The sequence below is a fragment of the Colletotrichum higginsianum genome, chromosome 5 (assembly GCF_001672515.1).
Source record: "Colletotrichum higginsianum IMI 349063 chromosome 5, whole genome shotgun sequence".
NCBI lineage: Eukaryota > Fungi > Ascomycota > Sordariomycetes > Glomerellales > Glomerellaceae > Colletotrichum > Colletotrichum higginsianum.
In genome coordinates, this window is record NC_030958.1 from 3,034,300 (window position 1) to 3,056,145 (window position 21,846).

At 55.7% G+C, this 21,846-nt stretch overlaps 3 protein-coding genes across 3 annotated transcripts; 2 read left to right on the forward strand and 1 right to left on the reverse strand.

The window, feature by feature from the left end:
- Positions 1-3,407: 3,407 nt before the first annotated feature.
- On the forward strand, positions 3,408-10,219 carry CH63R_07786 (Carbamoyl-phosphate synthase; the record flags this gene model as incomplete). Its single annotated transcript, XM_018302760.1, has 3 exons — positions 3,408-4,023; positions 4,080-10,108; positions 10,163-10,219. The coding sequence occupies 3 exons, from the start codon at positions 3,408-3,410 to the stop codon at positions 10,217-10,219; spliced, it is 6,702 nt and encodes a 2,233-aa protein (XP_018157538.1).
- Positions 10,220-11,153: 934 nt separating this feature from the next.
- On the forward strand, positions 11,154-12,124 carry CH63R_07787 (pyridoxamine 5'-phosphate oxidase; the record flags this gene model as incomplete). Its single annotated transcript, XM_018302761.1, has 2 exons — positions 11,154-11,178; positions 11,412-12,124. The coding sequence occupies 2 exons, from the start codon at positions 11,154-11,156 to the stop codon at positions 12,122-12,124; spliced, it is 738 nt and encodes a 245-aa protein (XP_018157539.1).
- A 646-nt stretch (positions 12,125-12,770) lies between these two features.
- On the reverse strand, positions 12,771-13,880 carry CH63R_07788 (uncharacterized protein; the record flags this gene model as incomplete). Its single annotated transcript, XM_018302762.1, has 2 exons — positions 12,771-13,546; positions 13,685-13,880. 2 exons carry the CDS (start codon positions 13,878-13,880, stop codon positions 12,771-12,773), a joined length of 972 nt encoding a protein of 323 aa, XP_018157540.1.
- Positions 13,881-21,846: the final 7,966 nt, after the last annotated feature.

Below are 21,846 nucleotides of genomic sequence, written 5' to 3' on the forward strand. Positions count from 1 at the left end.
CGACAACACCGAGAGAGACGCATGGCGACCAAAGGCTACCCAAGCCCGTCGTCGTTCGATGTTCTGCAAATGAACGCACATGAACGACAAGACCTAGGTCGAGGCCAATGCCATCAGACGAAAAACGGGCGAGACATGCCAAATCGCATGACCCCCTCCCCACCCCCTGAAAGGATGAGAGGGGAGGGGAGACAAAAGTGATTCGAGGACGGACATGGAGGGGTCGTCATCACTATCAGACATTGCCAAATAGACGAGACAGACGACCGATGACCGACGACAGACAGACAGACAAACGGACTACAGACAGTTCAATGCGGCTTCGTGTCGCGAGCCCCTAGACAGACTGTCAGTAGATAGGGCGAGCGGCCATGTAAAGAGGAGGCAAACGAATGCCAGCAGCCCCGACAGCTCTCAACGCCCCCCCCCCCCCCCCCCGCCAGCCAATGCATGCGTCAAATTCAATTCAACGTATGGGCAGCTGAGCTGCACCCGCGTACGCACCTTCTCAGTCACTTGACATCATGTGTTGGCCTGGCCCTTTTCGCCCTGGGTCGATTGTCTGTCCATGTTTCTCTTCTCTGTCCTTCTCCATCACGAAGAAACCCTCTCTCTCTCACGCTGCACTCTTGGCCCAAGTAAGACACACGGGGCCGAGGCGGTCGAGCCAACCAGTGTTCCAGCAGAAGCTCCGGCGAGAGACAGAAACAAGGCAAGTTGTTCGACGGTTAGTAGTCAAGCTTGAGCATGGGGCAGAGACATAAATTCCCCGCCCATCAGTGAATGTCCCCGTCCTCTCCTGCTCCTGCTTGATCGACCCCCACATCACACACCAACCATTAGGCCCATCCGCTTGCCTGATTGGCCTGTGAGAGCCGTCACCGCCCATTGGCATCCCACTCACACGGGTGCACAGATGGCACCTGTGCAGGGCTAGGGCGTAACGCTGGATTGGGGGGAGGGACCGCTGCGACACACTAGCCTTCTGGCTGGTATCGCTCCCACACCATAGTCGTCGTCTGCTCCTCCAGTTCCCCTCCATCCCGCCGTCAGAAAACGAAGAGGGTGCTGTTTCTGGCCTGCGCTCTGTTTTGGTTCCCGAGACGTCCGTCGCCCACCGTGTCTGGATCCCCAACAACAAACGTGCCGATCCGGTTCAGACACTTACCCTGTTGCTGTGTCGAGCATTCGTTACTGGCATTTCCATGTCGTTAAGGGGGGGACGCGGTGATGGGCATCGCGCCAAGTTGGTATGGTCCTCCCCCGTGTGCGTGGCTAATCAAACAATGCAGGGAATCGAAGCAGACGCCCGTCATATTCAGGTTACATCGCGAGACACCATGACCATCGGCGATTTACGTCGATGCGGATCTCACTGAGCAGGGTACAGAGTATAGATGGCCGAGTCTAGTGGCCTACCCACCAGCCCATGCCGGACATCATGAACTATGCGTCCCGCAGCGGCAGGAAATTTCGCAAAATCCCTTCATCTCACAAGCCTCACGAGTCAAGTCCTGCGTACACCTCGACGCGTCGTTGCTCTAGGTTTACCAGATACCAGAGTACTGCGTCGGCTGTCAAGGAAGTAGCCCCGTAAGGCAAGAAAAAAACCCATTTGTGACTGACAAGAGAGAGGCGCCTGCAGTGTTTGGATGTTGGCTGCTGCAACTCATTTCGACCGAGCTTCAGCCCACTTCGTATCATGTGGAATGTCATCTTCTCGTCACTTGACTTGACTTGCAACCCAGGCTGCTGCCACACTGGCCTTCATTTTCCGTTGCCCAAGTAAAATGTCTCATTCATGATTCCAGACAAGTGGTGTAAGACACGGGTAGGCTGGCACGTGCGAGCATACATACCCATCATCCAGCTACATTGCTTCCAGGACCTTATTTCAAGGTGCTAAGAGTTTTCTACAGGGCTGGCGTCTGACCGAGGGCCGTTGCCATCGAACTGGTATCGACGTGAGAATGTTCGTACAGAGAAACTCGTATCCGTTATGAATGAAACCAATGACCAGAAGCAAGGAAAAATGTATTACAGATCAAAGACAAACAAGAGGAAGAAAAATAACGAGAAAAACTCGCCAGCAAGGGGAAGCCGACTAAATCTTCAAGCTAGAAGAAGTCTTGGAAGAGGAAATAAACAATAAGCGAAGCGCGCCACAGCATTCCATTGCCAATCAACATTGGAATTATGACTTGGCTTGTCGTTGCCCCAGCTTCTCGTGCCCCAAAACGATAGGAATGCCCCACTGAGATTGTTTGGCCCGGCATCGGCGAAGATGACATTGTCAAGTTGGTCGGTGAGGCCCAGGTCAGCATTCTGCTGTCGTCAAAACATTTACGCGTGGGTTCTCGGGCCTGTAAGTCGCTTTCAATAAACGATTCCGACCCAATTTGATATAAGGGAGAAGGTGAAAAACGAAAATACACCCATCCATGATGGTGCAGACATGGCTCCAGAAGCCCTAACACCACAAACACCGCATCAAATTCAAATCTTACTTTTCGGCCAAAACAAAAGCATTGGCAACCAACCCACCTCCATTCCTGACCACGACCGTGACTCGGCCGTCTGAGCCATCGGAGCCATCGATTCACGTTCGGTCCACTCGTCACCCGCCATCGATCGTGGCAGGCCAGCCACTGGCGAAAGGGAAGAGAGAGAAGAGAAAATGCGCCCCTCCATCTTCTCTCTTCAGTCTTCGACTGGCACTGTGACTGGACTAAGCTTCTGGGAAGAAATTTCTGCAGGGACAGGACGAACAAAATTCTGCAGGCTCAGCCATCTGGGCCACAGGGCGACGCGGGGCTCCTGGTTAATCCCCCCGCCTATGGCTAGAAGCGGCAATGTCACAAAACTTTCTGCCCCCCATTCTGCCCACTCTACAGATGGCGCTAGACCTGTTGTGTCTCACCGCCTGCGACTTCGGTGAGGCAAGCGCCCTATTTTCACTGTTGCAGATCTGTGCCAACGTAGCCGTCTCTCCACCTGTCAGGGATGCTGCCTGCATAATTGGTCAATCGACTTCAGGTGCCTTTAACCAAAGGGAGGAACAGTGGACGGCATGGAGGGGGACCAGACGAATTTTTTTTTTCTCTGAGTAAGGTAAAACTCCAAGACCCTGCCGAATTGCTCTTCCTCTCCTCCTTCTCTCTTTTTCCTCTTTTCCTCCTCCGACCATGGTTGTCTAGAATCTCACATAACTTCCCGAAGATCTATCGTGGCAGATGATCGCTGGGAAGCTCCCAAACCTATCTACGAGACTCTTCTGACGAGCTCGCCCGCAGCCGCTTTTCTCCAGCCCTTCTTTTATTCCGTTGCTGCTTGACTCTCCTCGCCCCTCCCCGCTTCGAGAGTTCCTTCAACCCGTCGTTTGCCCCGCATCACCCTCACAAACGACAATGGCGGCCGCCATCTACCCCCCGGCTGCGGCCCGCATCGTCGGCTCCGACGACGAGGGCCTCATGGCTCTCGAGCTGCCGGATGGCTCCATTTATCAGGGCTACAGCTTCGGTGCTCAGAAGAGCATCGCCGGAGAGCTCGTCTTCCAGACCGGAATGGTGGGGTATCCGGAGTCGGTGACAGACCCCTCGTACCGCGGCCAGATTCTCGTCATCACCTTCCCCCTGGTCGGTAACTACGGCGTGCCTTCACGCGAGACCGTCGACGAGCTCCTGGGCGACCTGCCCGCCCACTTTGAGTCCTCGCAGATCCACATCGCTGGCCTCGTCGCCCACTCGTACTCGGGCGAGGACTACTCCCACTTCTTGGCCGAGTCCTCCCTCGGCACTTGGCTTAAGGAGCAGGGCGTCCCCGCCATCTACGGCGTCGACACCAGAGCGCTCACCAAGCGTCTGAGATCTCAGGGCAGCACCCTAGGTCGCCTGTTGCTGCAGAAGAAGACCCTGACCAATGGCACCGCCAACGGTCACGTCAACGGTGTCCCCTCCTTCTCCATTGACGACTTTCAGTCAGTAGACTGGGTGAATCCCAATGAGAAGAACCTCGTAGCTGAGGGTGAGTCTTGCCGACCTTCCCTGGCCCGTCCTATGCTCATTCCTGTTGTGCTCCAGTGTCGATCAAAGCCCCCAAGCTGTACAAGCCTCCCTCAAGCGTCGCCGTAAAGAAGCACCCGTCCGGCAGGCCCATCCGTGTGCTGTGCCTGGATGTTGGTATGAAGTACAACCAGCTAAGATGCTTCCTGAAGCGTGGTGTTGAGGTCCTGGTCTGCCCCTGGGACCACGACCTTGTGAAGCAGGCCGGCGACGAGTACGATGGCCTCTTCCTCTCCAACGGCCCCGGTGACCCGGCCATGCTGGAGACTACCGTCAAGAACATTCAGGCTGCCATGGACAAGACCAAGACCCCGGTCTTCGGTATCTGCTTGGGCCACCAGCTTCTCGCCCGCGCCTCGGGAGCCAAGACCGAAAAGATGAAGTTTGGCAACAGAGGTCACAACATCCCATGCACGAGCATGATCTCCGGAAAGTGCCACATTACTTCGCAGAACCATGGTTTCGCCGTCGACTCCAAGTCTCTGACCGCCGACTGGAGGGAGCTCTTTGTCAACGCCAACGATGGAAGCAACGAGGGTATTGCCCACCTGTCCAAGCCCTACTTCAGTGTGCAGTTCCACCCTGAGAGCACACCTGGACCTCGCGACACCGAGTACCTCTTTGATGTCTTCATCAGCACCATCGAGGACTGCACCACCGACCCCAAGAAGCTCAACGCCCCGGTCAGCTTCCCCGGTGGCACCATCGAGGAGAACGAGCGTCTGCACCCCCGTGTGCACCCCCGCAAGGTGCTCATTCTGGGAAGTGGTGGTCTCAGTATCGGGCAGGCTGGAGAGTTCGACTACTCCGGCTCTCAAGCAATCAAGGCACTGAAGGAGGAGGGCATCTACACTGTCCTCATCAACCCCAATATTGCCACTATTCAGACATCCAAAGGCCTTGCCGACAAGGTCTACTTTCTCCCAGTCAATGCCGAGTTCGTCCGCAAGGTCATTCAGTACGAGAAGCCTGACGCCATCTATGTCACTTTTGGTGGACAGACTGCTCTGCAAGTCGGTATCCAGCTGAAGGATGAGTTTGAGGAACTAGGCGTCAAGGTCCTGGGTACTCCCATTGATACCATCATCACCACCGAGGATCGCGAGCTCTTTGCCCGCAGCATGGAATCCATCGGCGAGAAGTGCGCCAAGTCTGCCTCTGCCAGCACCATTGACGAGGCCATGTCATCTGTCAAGGACATTGGATTCCCCGTCATCGTTCGAGCTGCCTATGCTCTCGGCGGTCTCGGCAGTGGTTTCGCCAACAACGAGGCCGAGCTGCTTGATCTCTGCAACAAGGCCTTTGCCGCCAGTCCTCAGGTGCTTATTGAGCGCAGCATGAAGGGCTGGAAGGAGATCGAGTACGAGGTTGTTCGTGATGCGCAGGACAACTGCATCACGGTGTGCAACATGGAGAACTTCGACCCTCTTGGTATTCACACCGGTGATTCCATCGTTGTTGCCCCCTCTCAAACATTGTCTGACGAAGACTACAACATGCTCCGTACTACGGCTGTCAACGTCATCCGCCATTTGGGTGTCGTCGGAGAGTGCAACATTCAGTACGCCCTAAACCCCTTTTCTAGGGAGTACTGTATCATTGAGGTCAACGCGAGATTGTCGAGATCCTCTGCACTTGCTTCCAAGGCCACCGGGTACCCCTTAGCGTTCATCGCTGCCAAGCTCGGTCTCGGCATCCCCCTCAAGGACATTGCCAACAGCGTCACCAAGTCGACCTGCGCCTGTTTTGAGCCCTCGCTCGACTACGTGGTTGTCAAGATGCCCCGTTGGGACCTGAAAAAGTTTACCCGTGTTTCCACTCAGCTAGGCTCTTCCATGAAGAGTGTTGGTGAAGTCATGAGCATCGGCAGAAGTTTCGAGGAAGCTATCCAGAAGGCCATTCGTGCCATCGATTTCCACAACCTCGGATTCAACGAGACCAAGGCTTTGATGTCCATTGATGACGAGCTCCAGACGCCCTCTGACCAGCGTCTGTTCGCCATTGCCAACGCTATGCACTCTGGCTACACTGTCGACAAGATCTGGGAGCTCACCAAGATTGATAAGTGGTTCCTCAACAAGCTTAAGGGCTTGAGCGACTTCGCCAAGACCATGACCGGCTACACCACCAGCGACATCTCCAAGTCCCCTGATATCCTCCTGCAGGCCAAGAGGCTTGGTTTCTCCGACCGTCAGCTCGCGAAGTTCTGGAGCTCCAATGAGATTGCCGTACGTACCCTGAGGCAGGAAGCAAGCATCATGCCGTTTGTCAAGCAAATCGACACGGTTGCTGCCGAGTTCCCGGCCCACACCAACTACCTGTACCTCACTTACAACGCCACTGAGAGCGACGTGTCTTTCGAGGACAACGGCATCATGGTGTTGGGCTCCGGTGTCTACCGTATCGGTTCCTCAGTCGAGTTCGACTGGTGTTCCGTCCGTGCCATTCGCACCCTGCGCCAGGACGGTTTCAAGACCATCATGGTCAATTACAACCCGGAGACCGTGAGCACTGATTACGACGAGGCCGACAAGCTTTACTTCGAGGTTATCAGTCTGGAGAGCATCCTCGATATCTACCAGCTGGAGAACGCTGCCGGTGTTCTCGGCGCCATGGGTGGACAGACGCCCAACAACATTGCCCTGCCGCTGCACCGCGCTGGCATCAAGATTCTCGGCACCTCGCCGGAGATGATTGACAACGCCGAGAACCGTTACAAGTTTTCTCGTATGCTGGATACCATTGGCGTCGACCAGCCTACATGGAAGGAGTTAACCAGCTTCGAGGAGGCCAAGAAGTTCTGCAATGCCGTTTCGTACCCTGTCTTGGTGCGACCTTCGTACGTCCTCTCGGGTGCTGCGATGAACACCGTCTACTCCGAGCAGGACCTCGAGAACTATCTTGCCCAGGCTGCTGAGGTCTCTCGCGAGCATCCTGTCGTCATCACCAAGTACATTGAGAACGCCAAGGAGATCGAGATGGACGCTGTTGCCAAGGACGGTGTTGTCATTGGCCATTTCATCTCCGAGCACGTTGAGAATGCCGGTGTCCACTCTGGTGACGCTACCCTTATCCTGCCTCCCCAGGACCTGGAGCCTGAGACGATCGCCAGAATCGAGGAGGCCACTCGCAAGATTGGCGCTGCGCTGAACGTTACCGGCCCTTTCAACATTCAGTTCATTGCTAAGGACAATGACATCAAGGTCATTGAGTGCAACGTTCGCGCATCCCGGTCCTTCCCTTTTGTCTCCAAGGTTATGGGTGTCGACATGATCGAAATGGCCACCAAGGCCATCACCGGCCGGCCATTTGAGGCTTACCCCCCAACCACTATCGCTCCCAACTGCGTGGGTGTCAAGGTTCCCCAGTTCAGTTTCTCGCGTCTCTCCGGCGCCGACCCTGTCTTGGGTGTTGAGATGGCCTCCACCGGAGAGGTTGCTTGCTTCGGTGTTGACAAGTACGAGGCTTATCTCAAGGCACTGATGTCGACGGGCTTCAAGATCCCCAAGGCCAACATTCTTCTGTCTATCGGTTCCTACAAGGACAAGAAGGAGATGCTGCCCGCTATCGACAAGCTTGCTCGCCTTGGCTACAAGCTGTTCGCCACTGCGGGCACTGCCGACTTCCTCCAGGAGCACAACATCCCTGTTCAGTACCTGGAGGTTCTTGCCAACGAGCAGGAGGACCAGCGCTCCGAGTTCTCTCTGACGCAGCACTTGGCCAAGAACATGATCGATCTCTACATCAACTTGCCTTCCAACAACAAATACCGACGCCCCGCCAACTACATGAGCAAGGGTTACCAAACGAGACGCATGGCCGTTGACTACCAGATTCCTCTCGTCACCAACGTCAAGAACGCCAAGATCCTTGTGGAGGCCATCGCCCGTCACTTCGGTCTTGAGATTGGCAGCCGCGACTTCCAGACCAGCCACCGCACCATCTCTCTGCCTGGCCTGGTCAATGTTGCTACCTTCGTCCCCGGCATTGCCACTCCCGGCAGCAAGGATCTCCAGGCCGTGACCAAGGCTTCCATCTCCGCCGGCTTCAGCATGGTTCGCATTATGCCCGTCGGTGTCACTGGCTCCATCACGGATGCTATCAGCCTCAAGGTTGCCCAGCAGAGCAGCAAACAAGGCGGATACTGCGATTTCAACTTCTCCGTTACTGCCACCTCTGACAACGCTGACCAGATCAGCCACGTCACTGGTGAGGTTGGATCTCTGTTCATCCCTTTCAACCATCTGTCTGGCAACATCAGCAAGGTCGCGGCTGTAACAACCCACTTCGACAAGTGGCCCACGCACAAGCCCATCGTCACCGACGCCAAGCTGACGGACCTGGCTTCCATCCTGCTCCTGGCCAGCCTGCACAACCGGAGAATCCACGTCACCTCAGTCTCCACCAAGGACGACATTAAGCTCATTTCCCTCAGCAAGGCTAAGGGCTTGAAGGTGACCTGCGACGTGTCCATCTTCTCCCTCTACCTTTCGCAGAACGACTTCCCTGACTGTGCTCTCCTCCCCACGGAGGCCGATCAAGCTGCTCTTTGGGCTCACCTCAGCACGATCGACGTCTTCTCCATTGGCAGCTTGCCGTACCAGCTCGCTAGCTCATTGGGAAAGAACGCCGATCCATCGGTTGGCATCGCTGACGCGCTGCCACTTCTGCTCACCTCCGTGACTGAAGGCAAACTGACGGTCGACGACATCAAGACTCGTCTCTATGACAACCCCAAGGAGATTTTCGAGCTGCATGAGCAGGTTGGAACCAGCGTCGAGGTTGAGATTGACCGTCCTTACGCCGTCCACAACACCAACGGCTGGTCTCCCTTCGCCGGCCGTACCATGCGTGGCTCCGTCCAGCGCGTGACCTTCCAGGACAAGACAGTCTGCCTGGATGGTGAGCTGCAGCCCCTGCCTGCCTTGGGCAAGGACATGTCGACCCACGGCGCCCTGCCCATGTCGCCCGCTATCAAGCCCCAGCTTCAGTCTCTCATGCACCCCGACAGCCCTCGCGACCGTCGCCCGTCGCTGTTCAACGCCACTAGACCCTCGAAGCTCCGCTCCGCCGATGGCTATCTGCCCAACAAGAGCATGAGTGGTTTCGACGACCTTGGCCTGCCCGCCCCTCTGCACCCGATTGTCGGTTCCAAGCTTCAGGACCTCCTGTCACAGCCTTCGTCGTGGAAGCACCACAGCGTACTGTCGGTCAGCCAGTACACGCGCGCTGACCTTCACCACCTCTTCACCGTCGCCCAGCAGATGCGTCTTGGCGTTCAGCGTGAGGGTGTCTTGAACGTCCTTCGCGGCAGAGTCCTCTGCACCCTCTTCTACGAGCCGTCTACCCGCACCTCGGCCTCTTTCGACGCCGCTATGCAGAGACTCGGTGGCCGCACCGTGGCAATTGCCACCTCTCACTCTTCGGTCCAGAAGGGCGAGACTCTGCAGGACACTCTTCGCACTCTTGGCTGCTATGGTGACGCCGTTGTTCTCCGCCACCCTGACGAGAACAGCGTTGACATTGCTAAGAGATACGCTCCCGTCCCCGTCATCAACGGTGGCAACGGCAGCAAAGAGCACCCCACTCAGGCCTTCTTGGACCTCTTCACCATCCGCGAGGAGCTCGGAACCGTCCAGGGCCTGACCATCACCTTCGTCGGCGATCTGCTTTACGGCCGCCCTGTTCACTCGCTGATCTACCTCCTCCGTGACTACGGCGTGCAAGTGCAGCTGGTCTCTCCCAAGGGTCTCGCCCTGCCTGCTGATGTGCGCAAATTTTTGGTCGAGTCCGGACAGCTCCTGTGTGAGTCGGAGGAGCTCACTCCTGAGATTCTCAGCCGCAGTGACGTGCTCTACTGTACTCGCGTGCAAAAGGAGAGATTCCCGTCGGTGGAGGAGTACGAGAAGGTCAAGAACTCGTACCGCATCGACAACCGTACGCTCAAGTCCGCCAAGAGAGACATGTGCATCCTGCACCCTCTGCCCAGAAACGAGGAGATTGCTCCCGAGGTTGACACCGACCAGCGGGCGGCCTACTTCAGACAGGTAAGTCTTTCGTCCCCCCTTGGACATGAGCTGGTTTGCTAACAGGTTGCACAGATGAGATATGGTCTGTACTGCCGCATGGCGTTGCTTGCGCTGGTTATGGCACCATAGACATTTTTTTAAACGTTTTCCTATTTGTATGGGAACCGGGATATGAGAAAAAAAGCACACAATACAAAAAAGTTTGGAGCCCGTTTTGGTGTTGTTGTTTTTTTGGTTTGCGGGGCTCATCTGGTTTCGGAATTATAGTATAGAGACACAAAGTAGGAAGCAACTGTTCCTCAAATCCGGCGTATAAGACGCCTTCAGACGTCATGGCTCACGCCATCACGCGGTGTTTAGAGGGTTATGTTTGGGATTTATTTAGGATCAGTGCGTGTAGTGCGTTGCGTGCGTTTCTTGCGTACGTTACGTATCTTGCGTATCTGAATGACGTTTACGATATGATACCCTCCCGTCGTATGTGCGGAATGAAACACGTTTGATCTGTTGCGTTCATCTGTGTCGTGTGTTGTGTATCTGCATGGGTGTGTGTTTGTTTCTGTGTTGTGTAGTCATCACCTCCCTAGACTAGTCCGATGGAAGGACGTACCCTCCCTGAAGCCCTGGATCCGCGGGTCCCTGCTCCATGGCTGCTCCATATCTGATCCGCAGTTTCCATCTGAAGTCCTGCGCTGCGCCGTGGAACGAGTGGAGCATTCTGTCGCTTGGAATGTGGGGTTCTATACGTCTTCCATTGGCGTTCTTTCAGCCCCTCATTTCCCCGAAGCATGATCATGAGAGTCGTGGGATCATAAAACACTTATTGGAGAAATCACCTCACTTTTCGGGTTTCCCCCCTTCCTATTGCCGCCTTCCCATCGCAACCTGCGTGAAATCACGACAACGTCTCGCACACGTCGTACGCACCAAGGTCATCGTTTGCCTCTCTTTGTCACACATATCAGTAGACGGTGTTGGCCGACCATACAGGCTTGCCAGCAACAGCCGAAGCAAGTGTCCCATGAGGCCCAGCTTAGCCCATAGACTGTCGAGATCGCTCAGAATGGCTCTTCACCCGGCCCCCGAGAGTGAGAAGCTCATTTGTAAGTTTGGCGACTATGTGATTTCCCGCTATGGGAGCAGATGAGAGCGGGTGTGGGCGTGCATGAGTGTCGGGTGAGAATAGAGGGCCGGGGATGCATGCATGTACGCGCATGATCATCATCAGTACCACACCGACCCTCCACCATATATCTCACAACCACACACGGCTCGGCCCAAACTGCCTTCACATCCGCCTGGCTAACCCGACATAAACCAGTCGCCCCCGCCGGCTCGGCCCAGAACACGCGCGCGGACCAGTTCACGCTCGCGTCCCTGTCCCGCGCCTCGCTGCACCCCTCGTCGCCCATCCCCCAGTTCCACGACTGGTTCACGACGGCGCAGCAGTCTCACGCGGTGCCGCACCCGGAGACGTGCACCCTCTCGACGGCATCGCTGCCTTCGGGGCGCGTATCGGCGCGCATGGTGTACCTCAAGGAACTTGACGCGCGCGGCGGCTTCGTTGTTTACACGAACCTTGGCACCTCGCGCAAGGCGGCCGACCTCGCGACCAACAAGCACGCGAGCCTGACCTTCTGGTGGGAGGCGCTGCAGAGGCAGGTCCGCGTTGAGGGCGTCGCCGGTCGCCTGAGCCCCGAGGAGAGTCAGGTCTACTTCGACACGCGCGTCCGCGGCAGCCGGCTGGGTGCATGGGCCAGCAGGCAGAGCCAGGTGCTGGAGCCGCGGCCCGGCGTCGCGGGCGACGGCGAGGACGACGGGCGAGCACAGCTCGAGGACTGGGTGAGGGAGGTCGAGGAACGGTTCAAGGGCGAGGAGAAGATTCCCGTGCCGGACTTCTGGGGCGGCTTGCGCATCGTGCCGGAGAGGATCGAGTTCTGGCAGGGCAGGGAGAACCGGCTGCACGATCGCTTCGTATACGACAAGGCCGAGGGGGAGGGGGAGGAGTGGACCATTAACCGGCTGAGCCCTTAAGACTGTCAAGTGTTTAGGTCCCTGACGAGGGCTTTGGGCCCTGGCCGTTGGCATTGTCATTGCCGTCATCGTTTGCATGCATGCGCTGTTTGGGGAAATGGTGCATTCAAGCAGACGGCATCAGGTCATCGCCGGGACACACAAGAACAGTCAGTTTGCAGCGAGTCACAGAAAGATGTCGGTACATGACCGTAGATGGATGGATCCAGGCTTGGAAGTGCAAAAATGTGAATCATGTGCCTTTGCAAGACAGCATTACCAAATAGGATATGTCATGGCTGCGATGAATCCCAATGCCTCGATCCCCTCATCCACCGAGAAATCCCCTTTACCATGTACGCCGGCCGTCCCAGTCGACCCAAGAAAAATTACAAGATGCATATCCGACAAGCCTTGTTGAGGCCGAGGGTGGTATCCTAAAAACAATGGAATTGCGGGTCGGAAAAGTGAGGAAAATAAGAAAATGAAAACAAGGGAATGTTGTCCATCGCCAGGCACAAGCCGGTGGTGGAACCCCATGCAGATGTGTACCGTTAAACCATGTGCTACTCCTTTTCAAGAGCCGCCCGCGCGCAAGGGCATGCAAAAATTCGTTATAACCAAACAAAATCGCTCGCTCGCTTGAAATTCGCTTCATCTCCCTTCACTAAATGTCAAGGTTCTCGCCAACCGAAGAGAGTACCATTTCATCGCCGGAAAAGGCCAGAGACATGTAGTCGCCGCCAAGAGACGAGTTTTCGAGGGCGGCACGCACCTCGTCGTCGAACGGGGCGGCTTCGGACTTGGGAGTGTCCACGGGCGTGAGCTGCAGGCCGAGGCCGACGACGGCGGTGCCAATGGTCATGCTCTTGCTCTTGCTGTGTCTCATCTCGTGGGGCTGCACGGGGCGGACCGAGTTGTAGTGCCGGGCGGCCAGCTGCATATCGACCATGGTGTCGGCGAGGAGGTCGTCGTCGTCGACAAGGGGCTTGATGCGGTAGTTGAGGTTCTCGCAGATGCAGCGCTCAGTCACGTTGACCTGCTCACACGACCAGATGTCCTTGCCCCAATTGGCGCAGTAGTAGTAGGTCGAGTCGTGGCAGTCGTCGGTGAACTTGGCGGCGATGACGAGCGCAGCGAGGATGATGAGCTCTGGCTGGACCGAGTCGATGTGCAACTGCTGCTGGCGGCGACGGTCGAGGAGGGGGCTATGGGCGAGGGTGTGGCGTTTGTTGGAGGAGAAGGCGCCTTCGACGAGCAGGGGGCACTGCAGACGCCAGCTGAGGGCGAATTTAGAGTTGAGCGAGTCGAGAATGCAGACTGCCAGTGCAACGGTCTCGAGCGGCAGGCCGGACCGGCTCAGCATGGCCTGAACAAGCGGCACCGAGGGGGTCGTGAGAGAAGCCGACGTGGGAACGAGGTTGACGAGGTGGATGGCGGGGCCTGCAAGCGGGTGAACATGTTAGCATTACATTGCATGTAGTGTACATTGCCTTGCAGACTCTCCCCCATCGAATGAATTGCGCCGATCGGCGAGAGGGCGCTCTTGCCGGACCTCATCAAGTAATGATTTGTACGTACCCAGGAACTTCTGGTGCAGGACCTCTCCGTCTTCCAAAGCCGTTTTCGGGCTCTGATGGGCGGAAGAATTTCTGGAAGAAGGCGGCGGGGTGGGAAGGTTGGAGAGGGGTCGGTAGGTGAAGTAGGCGTCCTCGGCTCCGTACTCATCATCTGAGTAGTCGGGGTGGCTCTGGACCTGTCTCGCCATGTTGCCCATCTTGTCTCCTGTCTCTGATCTTGGCCTGTCTTGCTACGTTGCTTTTGGCTCTTGGGGACGGTTTTCTGGAATGTTGCCCGCGGCAGTTATGTTAGGGCAGCGGTGCGTATAGTATGGAGGTGTCGCGTGAAATGTAAATGATTATCTGTTCGTGGGTCGTAGCAGTCGTGGGCGGTGAACGTCGTAAAAGCCAACTCTTCCTGTCCTCGGTCCTAAGCAGTAGGGGGTGCTGCTCATATTCGTATGAAGTGTTTCTTGTGGGTGGTGATTAGGGACAGTGCTCGGCGTAACGGAGTGAGCGAGCGATATCACGAGACGCAGGTTGGGAGAACGTGAGTGGGAAGGGCGAGCGAAAAGAGACTCAGGTCGGGAGGTCGGGGCGGTATATGTAGTAGATGGGGGATGGCAATTGCCAAAAGGTGTGGAAATAACCGTAGACAATCGAAAGGGGTTGAGCGAGGATGGAGCAACTGCTCGTACAGGAAGCGAGTACTTTACAGTACGGTACCGCATGTACAAAAACACGAGGTGTCTCCGTAGGCTATGCTTTACAGGGGTTGGGTTCGTTCGTAGAGGGCAAGTAAGGCTGAGTCCTAAGCTGGGCTGCCTGTGGGAAAAGAAACGAGTCGCGAGGGGCGGGAGAAGCTGTGAGTTGGAGCTGGATTCTCTGATTTCTCTGGGTCCCGGGGGTACTTGGTGGAGGTAACTACCGCATTTCGGCGGTGGGCGATGCACTCAAGTGGGCCGGGCTGGGCTGGCAAGCCCGGGTGGGACGTGGACGGAACCCGACGGCGCTGGCGACACCTGGCGTCGTTGGTGCTGGATCCTCCCCCAAAGAGCAGGCCGAATTCGAATTGCAGTAAGGGAAGGGGGAAATGGTCCGTGTCGATGCGATGCTGCAGCGGGCGGACAGCAGGGCTTGCTGGTCATTGTCCAGTGGAGAGGAGCCCAAGCCCAAACCCCTGCCCCTCTTCTTCCCGCCAGAACATCCGAAATGTACCCGCGAGGTACTTTCCCATGCTACGTCTGTCCGATTTTCTTTGTGGTAGTCCGTCCTGTGTGCATGTACCTAGTATGTAAGTAGAGTAGTGTACGGGTAGTGTAGCAGGCATTCCTGCGATACACGACTTCTCCTTTCGACATACTCTGAGAGGTTCTCACATTGCTGATGGCAAATTGGCAGTGATTCGTAGGCAAGAATGATGGAAAGTGAGGAAAGGCAATATGGCAATATGGCACTATGGCAAGGGATCGAGTGGAACCCCCAACGATAGAAGCCAGGGGGGTCCTCTTTTTCTTTTTGCTCGGCTTTTAGCGCATCTGCAAACCGAGGCCAGGTGGGTGTCGCCCGCCCATCGACGGGGGGGGGGGGGTGGGAGTGGACATGGAAGGGAAAGAGGAAGCAGATGAAAAATTGGGAAAACGGGCACAAAAACAAAATGCCAAAAAGAAAAGGCCACACACTCCTGTATGTGCTGCGTACATATCTATTCATTCTATCTATGACATTTGGTTGAATCACCTTGGAGTAATTCAAGTCAGCAAACATGACAGTTTCGTTAGGGAGAAACATTACAAGAATTACCATACCCTTACAGCCTGGGGTCACATCTCACTATCTTACCTCTCAGCAACGGCAACAATCATGTTTACATGGCTTGCCTCGTCCAGCTAGCCCAGTAAAGACCTTTTGATGACCCTATAGTCACTCGGTTTCGTCAACTTTTCGTGAACCGGCCGCCGGCAAGCTCTACGTGTCGATGCGGTGACGATGGCTGGAGCAACAACAACAACAACGCAACAGATTAGCATCCCAGCCTCGAGATTCTTGGGTTGTTTTCCTGCGATGAACTGGCAAATCTGTTCCCGGTCATCCATTGTTGACGAAACGCTCGCGTCAATCCTGCAAGCCCGTCGTGGATGTACGTATACCTTGAGTCAAACGGGAGCGAAACCCCCATCATTACCTACCTCTGTGCTTTCTGGCCTATTCCCTGACCTCGGAGCATAACACACCCCAGCCTCTCCACGGAAGCTGCCAATACACTAATCACAGTGTACCTATATGGCAGGATGACGTTGAACTGCGGCCGAGGTGTTAGCGGCAGTTGGTCTGGTTGGCGTCCTCCCTCCCCCTCTTCGACTCCTCCTATTCCAACCGTGCTGTCAACGCCAGTCTGAGTGCCAATGCCGCCATCCCATCCCACCTCGTCTCGTCTTGCTTCATCTCATCTCATCTCATCTCATCTCACTCTCATTCTCATTCTCGCCCCCTTCCTCACCTCACCTTACCGCATCGCACCATCTCACCTTCTCGAATCGCTCGGCGCTGCCTCCCTGTCGAATCAAAAGCCTTGTGGACAGTGATGCGGCACTCCCCTTCCCCTTCCCCCATGCGTGCCTTGTTGCCTGTCCAAGCAGAGACCGAATTAGAGGGAGGATGACACTACCAGGAGACACCAAGCAAGACTCGGGAGAGGAGAGGGCGCCCAGTTGTGTTTATCACGCGCATACAGAAACGCCAGCTTTGTCACACAGATGGCCGATCAGATGGTGCCATTGGCATCCATTGCACCCTGACTGGTGGTATTTCCCGATGGACCACATGGATACGGGAAGGACAAGCAACTGGCCTAAAGAAAGTATATCGCCCAACTTGCCCGGCTGGCCTGGCAGTTCTGGGCATCCGTACTCTGTACACTATAATGAATGGATTGTGTTTCTTTTGTGTCGCGTTGCCTCCTCGGTGTTGTGTCTTGTTTCCCACCACCCTTCCTTTCGTTCCTGAGCCGACCAGGACCAGCCCGGCCCCTGTCTCGCTGCTCACCGTGACGACAGGACAGGACCTCGACGATTGCTAATTTGGGTATCAAAGGGTGTTCGCTTGGTGGAGATGGTGGGGTTGCAGTGTCCACAGCAGTCTGGGCAGTCTGCGGAAACTTGAGGCCTGGGGATACGTACCGTCAGGCGTCGTCCAGCAGCTAGCCAGCTCGCCAGAATATCGTCCAGGAGCACTGAGTGGGAACCTGCCAGGTACCGCGTACGTGCCTCAGTCGTCCTTGTCTCCTCACATTTCGGGGACTCCTTTCTGTGACCTGTCACTTTGGCGGGTACATCTCTTGTCTCTTGATCCATTCTCCAACAACATCCACAACATCTGATGATGGGCATGGAACGAGCGGCACTTATTCACCGCACGCACGCGACCGGTCGCTGCAGTCGAGCATACATTGTCTGTTCAACCACGCTGATCGCCGTGCACTTCTCGGCGGGACCAAGGCAGGTATTATTGTCAAGGGTACGCGGCGGATACGGACAATGGAGTACGACCATGCTACACCAGTCCGTACCCCCTTCGGAATTCTTCCTCACCACATACTCCATACGATGGGACGAATAACACCACCAATGCGATTCGAAACCCAAGGAGACCCGTCTGCCCGCCCGCCCGGGCGATCCCACGATCCTGTCCCTGACAAAATCAACCATGAAGTGCGCTATCACCACCTCCGGACGCAACCTTGACCTTGTCTCTCGGCCTTGACATTGACACTTGCCATGATCTGCATTACGCTACGCTCGTCACTGAGACCTCCTAGTGCTGTTAGCGTCTATAAACGAGCTGACCCAGCCACAACCACTCCAGACGGCAGATTCCCCCCCCTTCTTGGGAGAAGACACACTGGCTACGCAGTCTGACGGCCCATTGCGCAACAATGCTCGCAGGGTTGCCCTTTGTCCTCTATTGCCTACCCCTACAGAGTGCCGGCAGGAGAGTTGGGATATAGAAAGATTGATTGGCCCACGAAGGGAGCCGCTGCGAACCGCAATGTACACTACCTATCGACGATCCTAGGGGGCCTCGAGTCTCTTTCTCCTCTCGCCTTTTCTTTGTCCCTTGGTTGGCATCGAGTCGAGACCGCCGAGAGCTCGCCTACACCGCTCAGTCAATATTCCAATGTACAGTTACGAACACCTTGCCTCGAACCGGACAGTTGACAAATCGCGAAGCTTGATGCTGCACGCCCAGGCTCCGCGACTCTGCGTGCTGCACTCGCATCGCCGGTCCGCTTCGGCCTCGGTCTGCAGATATCTCATGTACCCGTACCTGACTTGGCCGCAACCGGCGTCATGAAATGCAACCACATGCAGGCCGAACCGAAGCACGCCCATCCATCCAGCCTAGGGCGACCATAACGACGTACAGCACAGCGAAATGCCGCTATGTTGTTTAACGGCTGCTTCTTTTTGACAGCGTTGGTGACCGACCACCGTGGCCACGCAGGCTATTATTTCAGATTTCCAACTACCTACCTACCTATCTACCTAGGTAGGGAGCGAACCACTGAACCACAGCATGTCCAGGCCACAACCGTTTCGGCCCAGCCTTGGAAGCTGCTAGCGCCAGAGCCAACCAACCGCCATATTGCATGATGCGCTCCGCGTCACTGCATTAACCCGCTCCCTGTCCGTGGCCCATCGACACTGCGCCATACGTCAGATCATCCATCCTCCCCTCTAATCCCTCATCCCATCATCCATCAACCCCTAAACCCCGCACTGAGCTACGGATGCACGTCTAAGTTGTAATTAACACGCACTGCCTGCTCCATCCCCACCAAGAAAATTCCGCTGCCTTGATCCTTCCACTACTAAGGAATACCTGGCCGTCAGTGTCAGTGCAGCCTTGTTGTCGTGACCTTGGCCGTGACCATTGGCATTGACCGTGAGTCCGTGACCGTGTGTTTTTTTCGCAAATGGCCGAGTGTGCCAACCTCGCCAACGCTCTTAGGACACCATGCTCATATCGGGGCTCCTGCAGTTGGATCCCTCCGAAGTGCAAATCCGCTGCCAACCCCGTGTTCACCACGTCACCCATCGACCTGTCAGGGTCCACTGCCGTCATCTTCACAATATGATATTGGTTCTATTTCTCGGTTGCCGAAACTTTGCAGTAGCTCGCAGCACGCGATGACAACAACAGACTTGCCAGCTTGCTTGCCCGGCACTCCAATGCTTGCGACCGGAAGCGGTCACGACTGGAGTGAGCTAAAGGTCTAGAAGCACAGTCTGGACCGATATCCCTTCTTTCATATTAGCGTATTATCACAGAGCCCCGTCGGAGCCCAGTCCTCTTCAGGATCGAACAAAGCCATAGCTTATCGCCGTCGCTGATAGCAACTTTCTCAATAGGACCAATGTGCAAGACCTCTACACGTAAATATTCTCTTCAGAGTATAGCCATCGTGGCTCCAAACTTTGGGCCTTTACCGTATATCAGCCAACATGTGGCTTGGTAGCGTCCCAGTTTATGCATTCAACACAACCGTCTCATACTGTTCCCTCCACCTTGACATATGCCCCCTGGTGTGACTACCACACCCTCGCCTTCTGTTTGACAGAGCAGGTCTCATTCCATACGAATTTGGCGTGATATGAGCAAGTGAATGTATCCGTCCCGGTTTCTCTCCAAACAATCAAGTGAGAGACAACCTATAGGCAGTCCATTCCGCAGGTATGGCTGCGAGCTTCGTTAAGCAGCGACCAGCACTCATTGACCACTCTTATCAGCGTGAAGTTGGTAGAAGTTGATACGCTAAAACGAAAGAGAGGGTGCTCAAACGAACAGCTAGAGGTGGAGAGCTGCCTGTCTACAAGAGCCTTTGCAATCGATCTGGTGAGCTACGGCACCGAAGGTCGTAAGAAAAGCGGCGCAGTAGCGGCTCCCAAAACTTCGGGTCCATCTCAAGCTTGCCCGGTGAGTGCTGCCCCGGCTTCTCTCCAGCCAGCGGTCCACAAAGGCCCTGTGCGGCCTGACTTACTGCCTTTGCATCCAAATTGCGCAACGGTAGAAAAGCCCACTGTGGCGTACGGCCATGCTTCAACGACATGCTCTCTGTCTTTTGGAGGTCTGGGCCTAGGCTGGAATCCTTACCTGAACCAGTGGCTGAAAGGAGGCTTTTGACGGCTTCGGTCAACCGAACGCCCCGATTGTGGGTGGCAGGCAATCTTTCGCTGCAAGCGGCGCACGCCGTGGGAATTGTGGACAACGCAACGACTGAGTGAGCTGCTAGCGCGCATGCTAGATGCGGCCGTGATCTGCCATTGCCCGGATGTGTCTGCCACGGTATGCCACGGGGCCAAGAGGGCAAAGGGGACGTCGTCCGAGCGCCGGCCAAAAACCCCACGAACGATGCCTGCCAAGCCTCCCATTCATCTCCTCCATGGTCGCATCTTGGGATTTAACGGACGTGGACCGCGAGAGCCGGCCTCTTTGTGCAAAGATGCGTGTTCTGCGCCTGCGAAAGGCTTCCCCGTGACGCGCAGGACCCTCCCTCCCTGTTCCGTGATCTTGTCGCCCAAGACCTGCATGTGGGAGGTACTTGTTCAGGCACGCGACGTGAAAATCACCTGCAGGTAGTTTTGATTCCTTTCCCAATTCTTATACTCAAAATGGCCCGTTCGTGCGGACCGGGAGCCGCCGGCCAGTAAGGTCCTCGTTGCCCCACCCGATCGGCGCGAGCTGATACCGCCGCTCCGAAGCGGGGTCCCGTCCGCTGCGGGTTCATCTTCCCGTGCGACGGCTCGCTTCAGGTGAAATGTGGAATGCAGTGCCAACGAAGAGTGACGTCCAGCTGTCCGGGATGCGGGATTCAGGGAGGCCGGAGACATGCATCGTTCGTGTGAGCCCATTGGTGGCTTTGCCGAGCTGTGCATTTCGCATCCTGCACGTCTGACGAGGCGGGCGCTGTTCCTTCTCAGCTCACTCAGAGCTGACGCCTAGCCGCAATCTTACGTCCCCAATCCAGTCCCCGAGGGTTTTGACCCTGAGCTGCGCCATGCTGTTTCCCCTCGGCCCATGTGGGCCAGTCAACCGTCGGGCGCCTAGCAACTTTGTTTCGTTGTTTTTTTTTCCTCTTCGAAAAACCTCAGCAACTGCGTGGTTTCCCGCAGCACACCAGTAAAGGGGAGGGTTGAAGGAGCAGCCCATCCCGGTTGGCCCTCTTGTTGCGGCTCTTCGGCATGGTTTGCCAAGCCCCGCCAATACATCATCACATCGAAGTGAGGCAACCGATACCCCCAGGGATGCCAAGTATCGGGACCCTATACTGGCCGCCGTGCGATTTCTGTTCGGCCCTTGAACGTGTATGAACCCTTGAGATGTCTTTGCTGGCTTTCGTTTGCCACCAGTTTACCAAGATCAACAAGGACGGGGAAGACTCAGGGTACCTTCGGCTTCGCCCGTAGGCCTGATAAAAACACAAGTGTATATGTTGTTCCCACCGAGCGTTATCAAAGACTTCGTCCAAAACCAAGTTGGATGGGTCTAGGCGAGACTCCAGTCAGCTACAAACCGACCGGAAGCCCCAAAATTCCGGGAAGAGTCTGACGGTAGGAAAGGACTACTGGCTTCGGATATGGGCGTTGCGAAACCCCAAAGAGGATAAACAGGCTCAGTACTTGAACCGCTCGGAGAGGGGGGAGGAGGGGTAAACAAAAAGGGCTGTGAGGGAGAGTTGGAAGCGTTCCGTAATCTTCCCGGTGTGACCAGATAGTTCTATAAATGAATTGTAGCACTCTAGCCGAATTCCTAGAATCACTTCTCGTGCGTTATTTCTATCCTCTTTCAATAAGCCCAGAACAAAAAATGTACTCATTTTCCGTGGTTGAATCTCGTTGTGCTGCAGGATACAGTTGATGGTGCCCACCACTTTTTTCAATCAAAACGAAGTTTTTTTTTTTGCAATTCCTAGGGCAAGGATGGAAATATCACCTTGGAAAGAGGGGGCAAATGAATTTTGACAAACCACGGACAACGAACCAATATTTTGTCAACATCAAGATCCATGTAAGAGACTTAATCTACCCCCCGTCATAATCTAGAGCCCATGATACTAGGTTGCCCGATTTGCAGACCAGACGACCGAGGTCGCTCCAGATCCAACATGGAAAGCAAAACGCCATG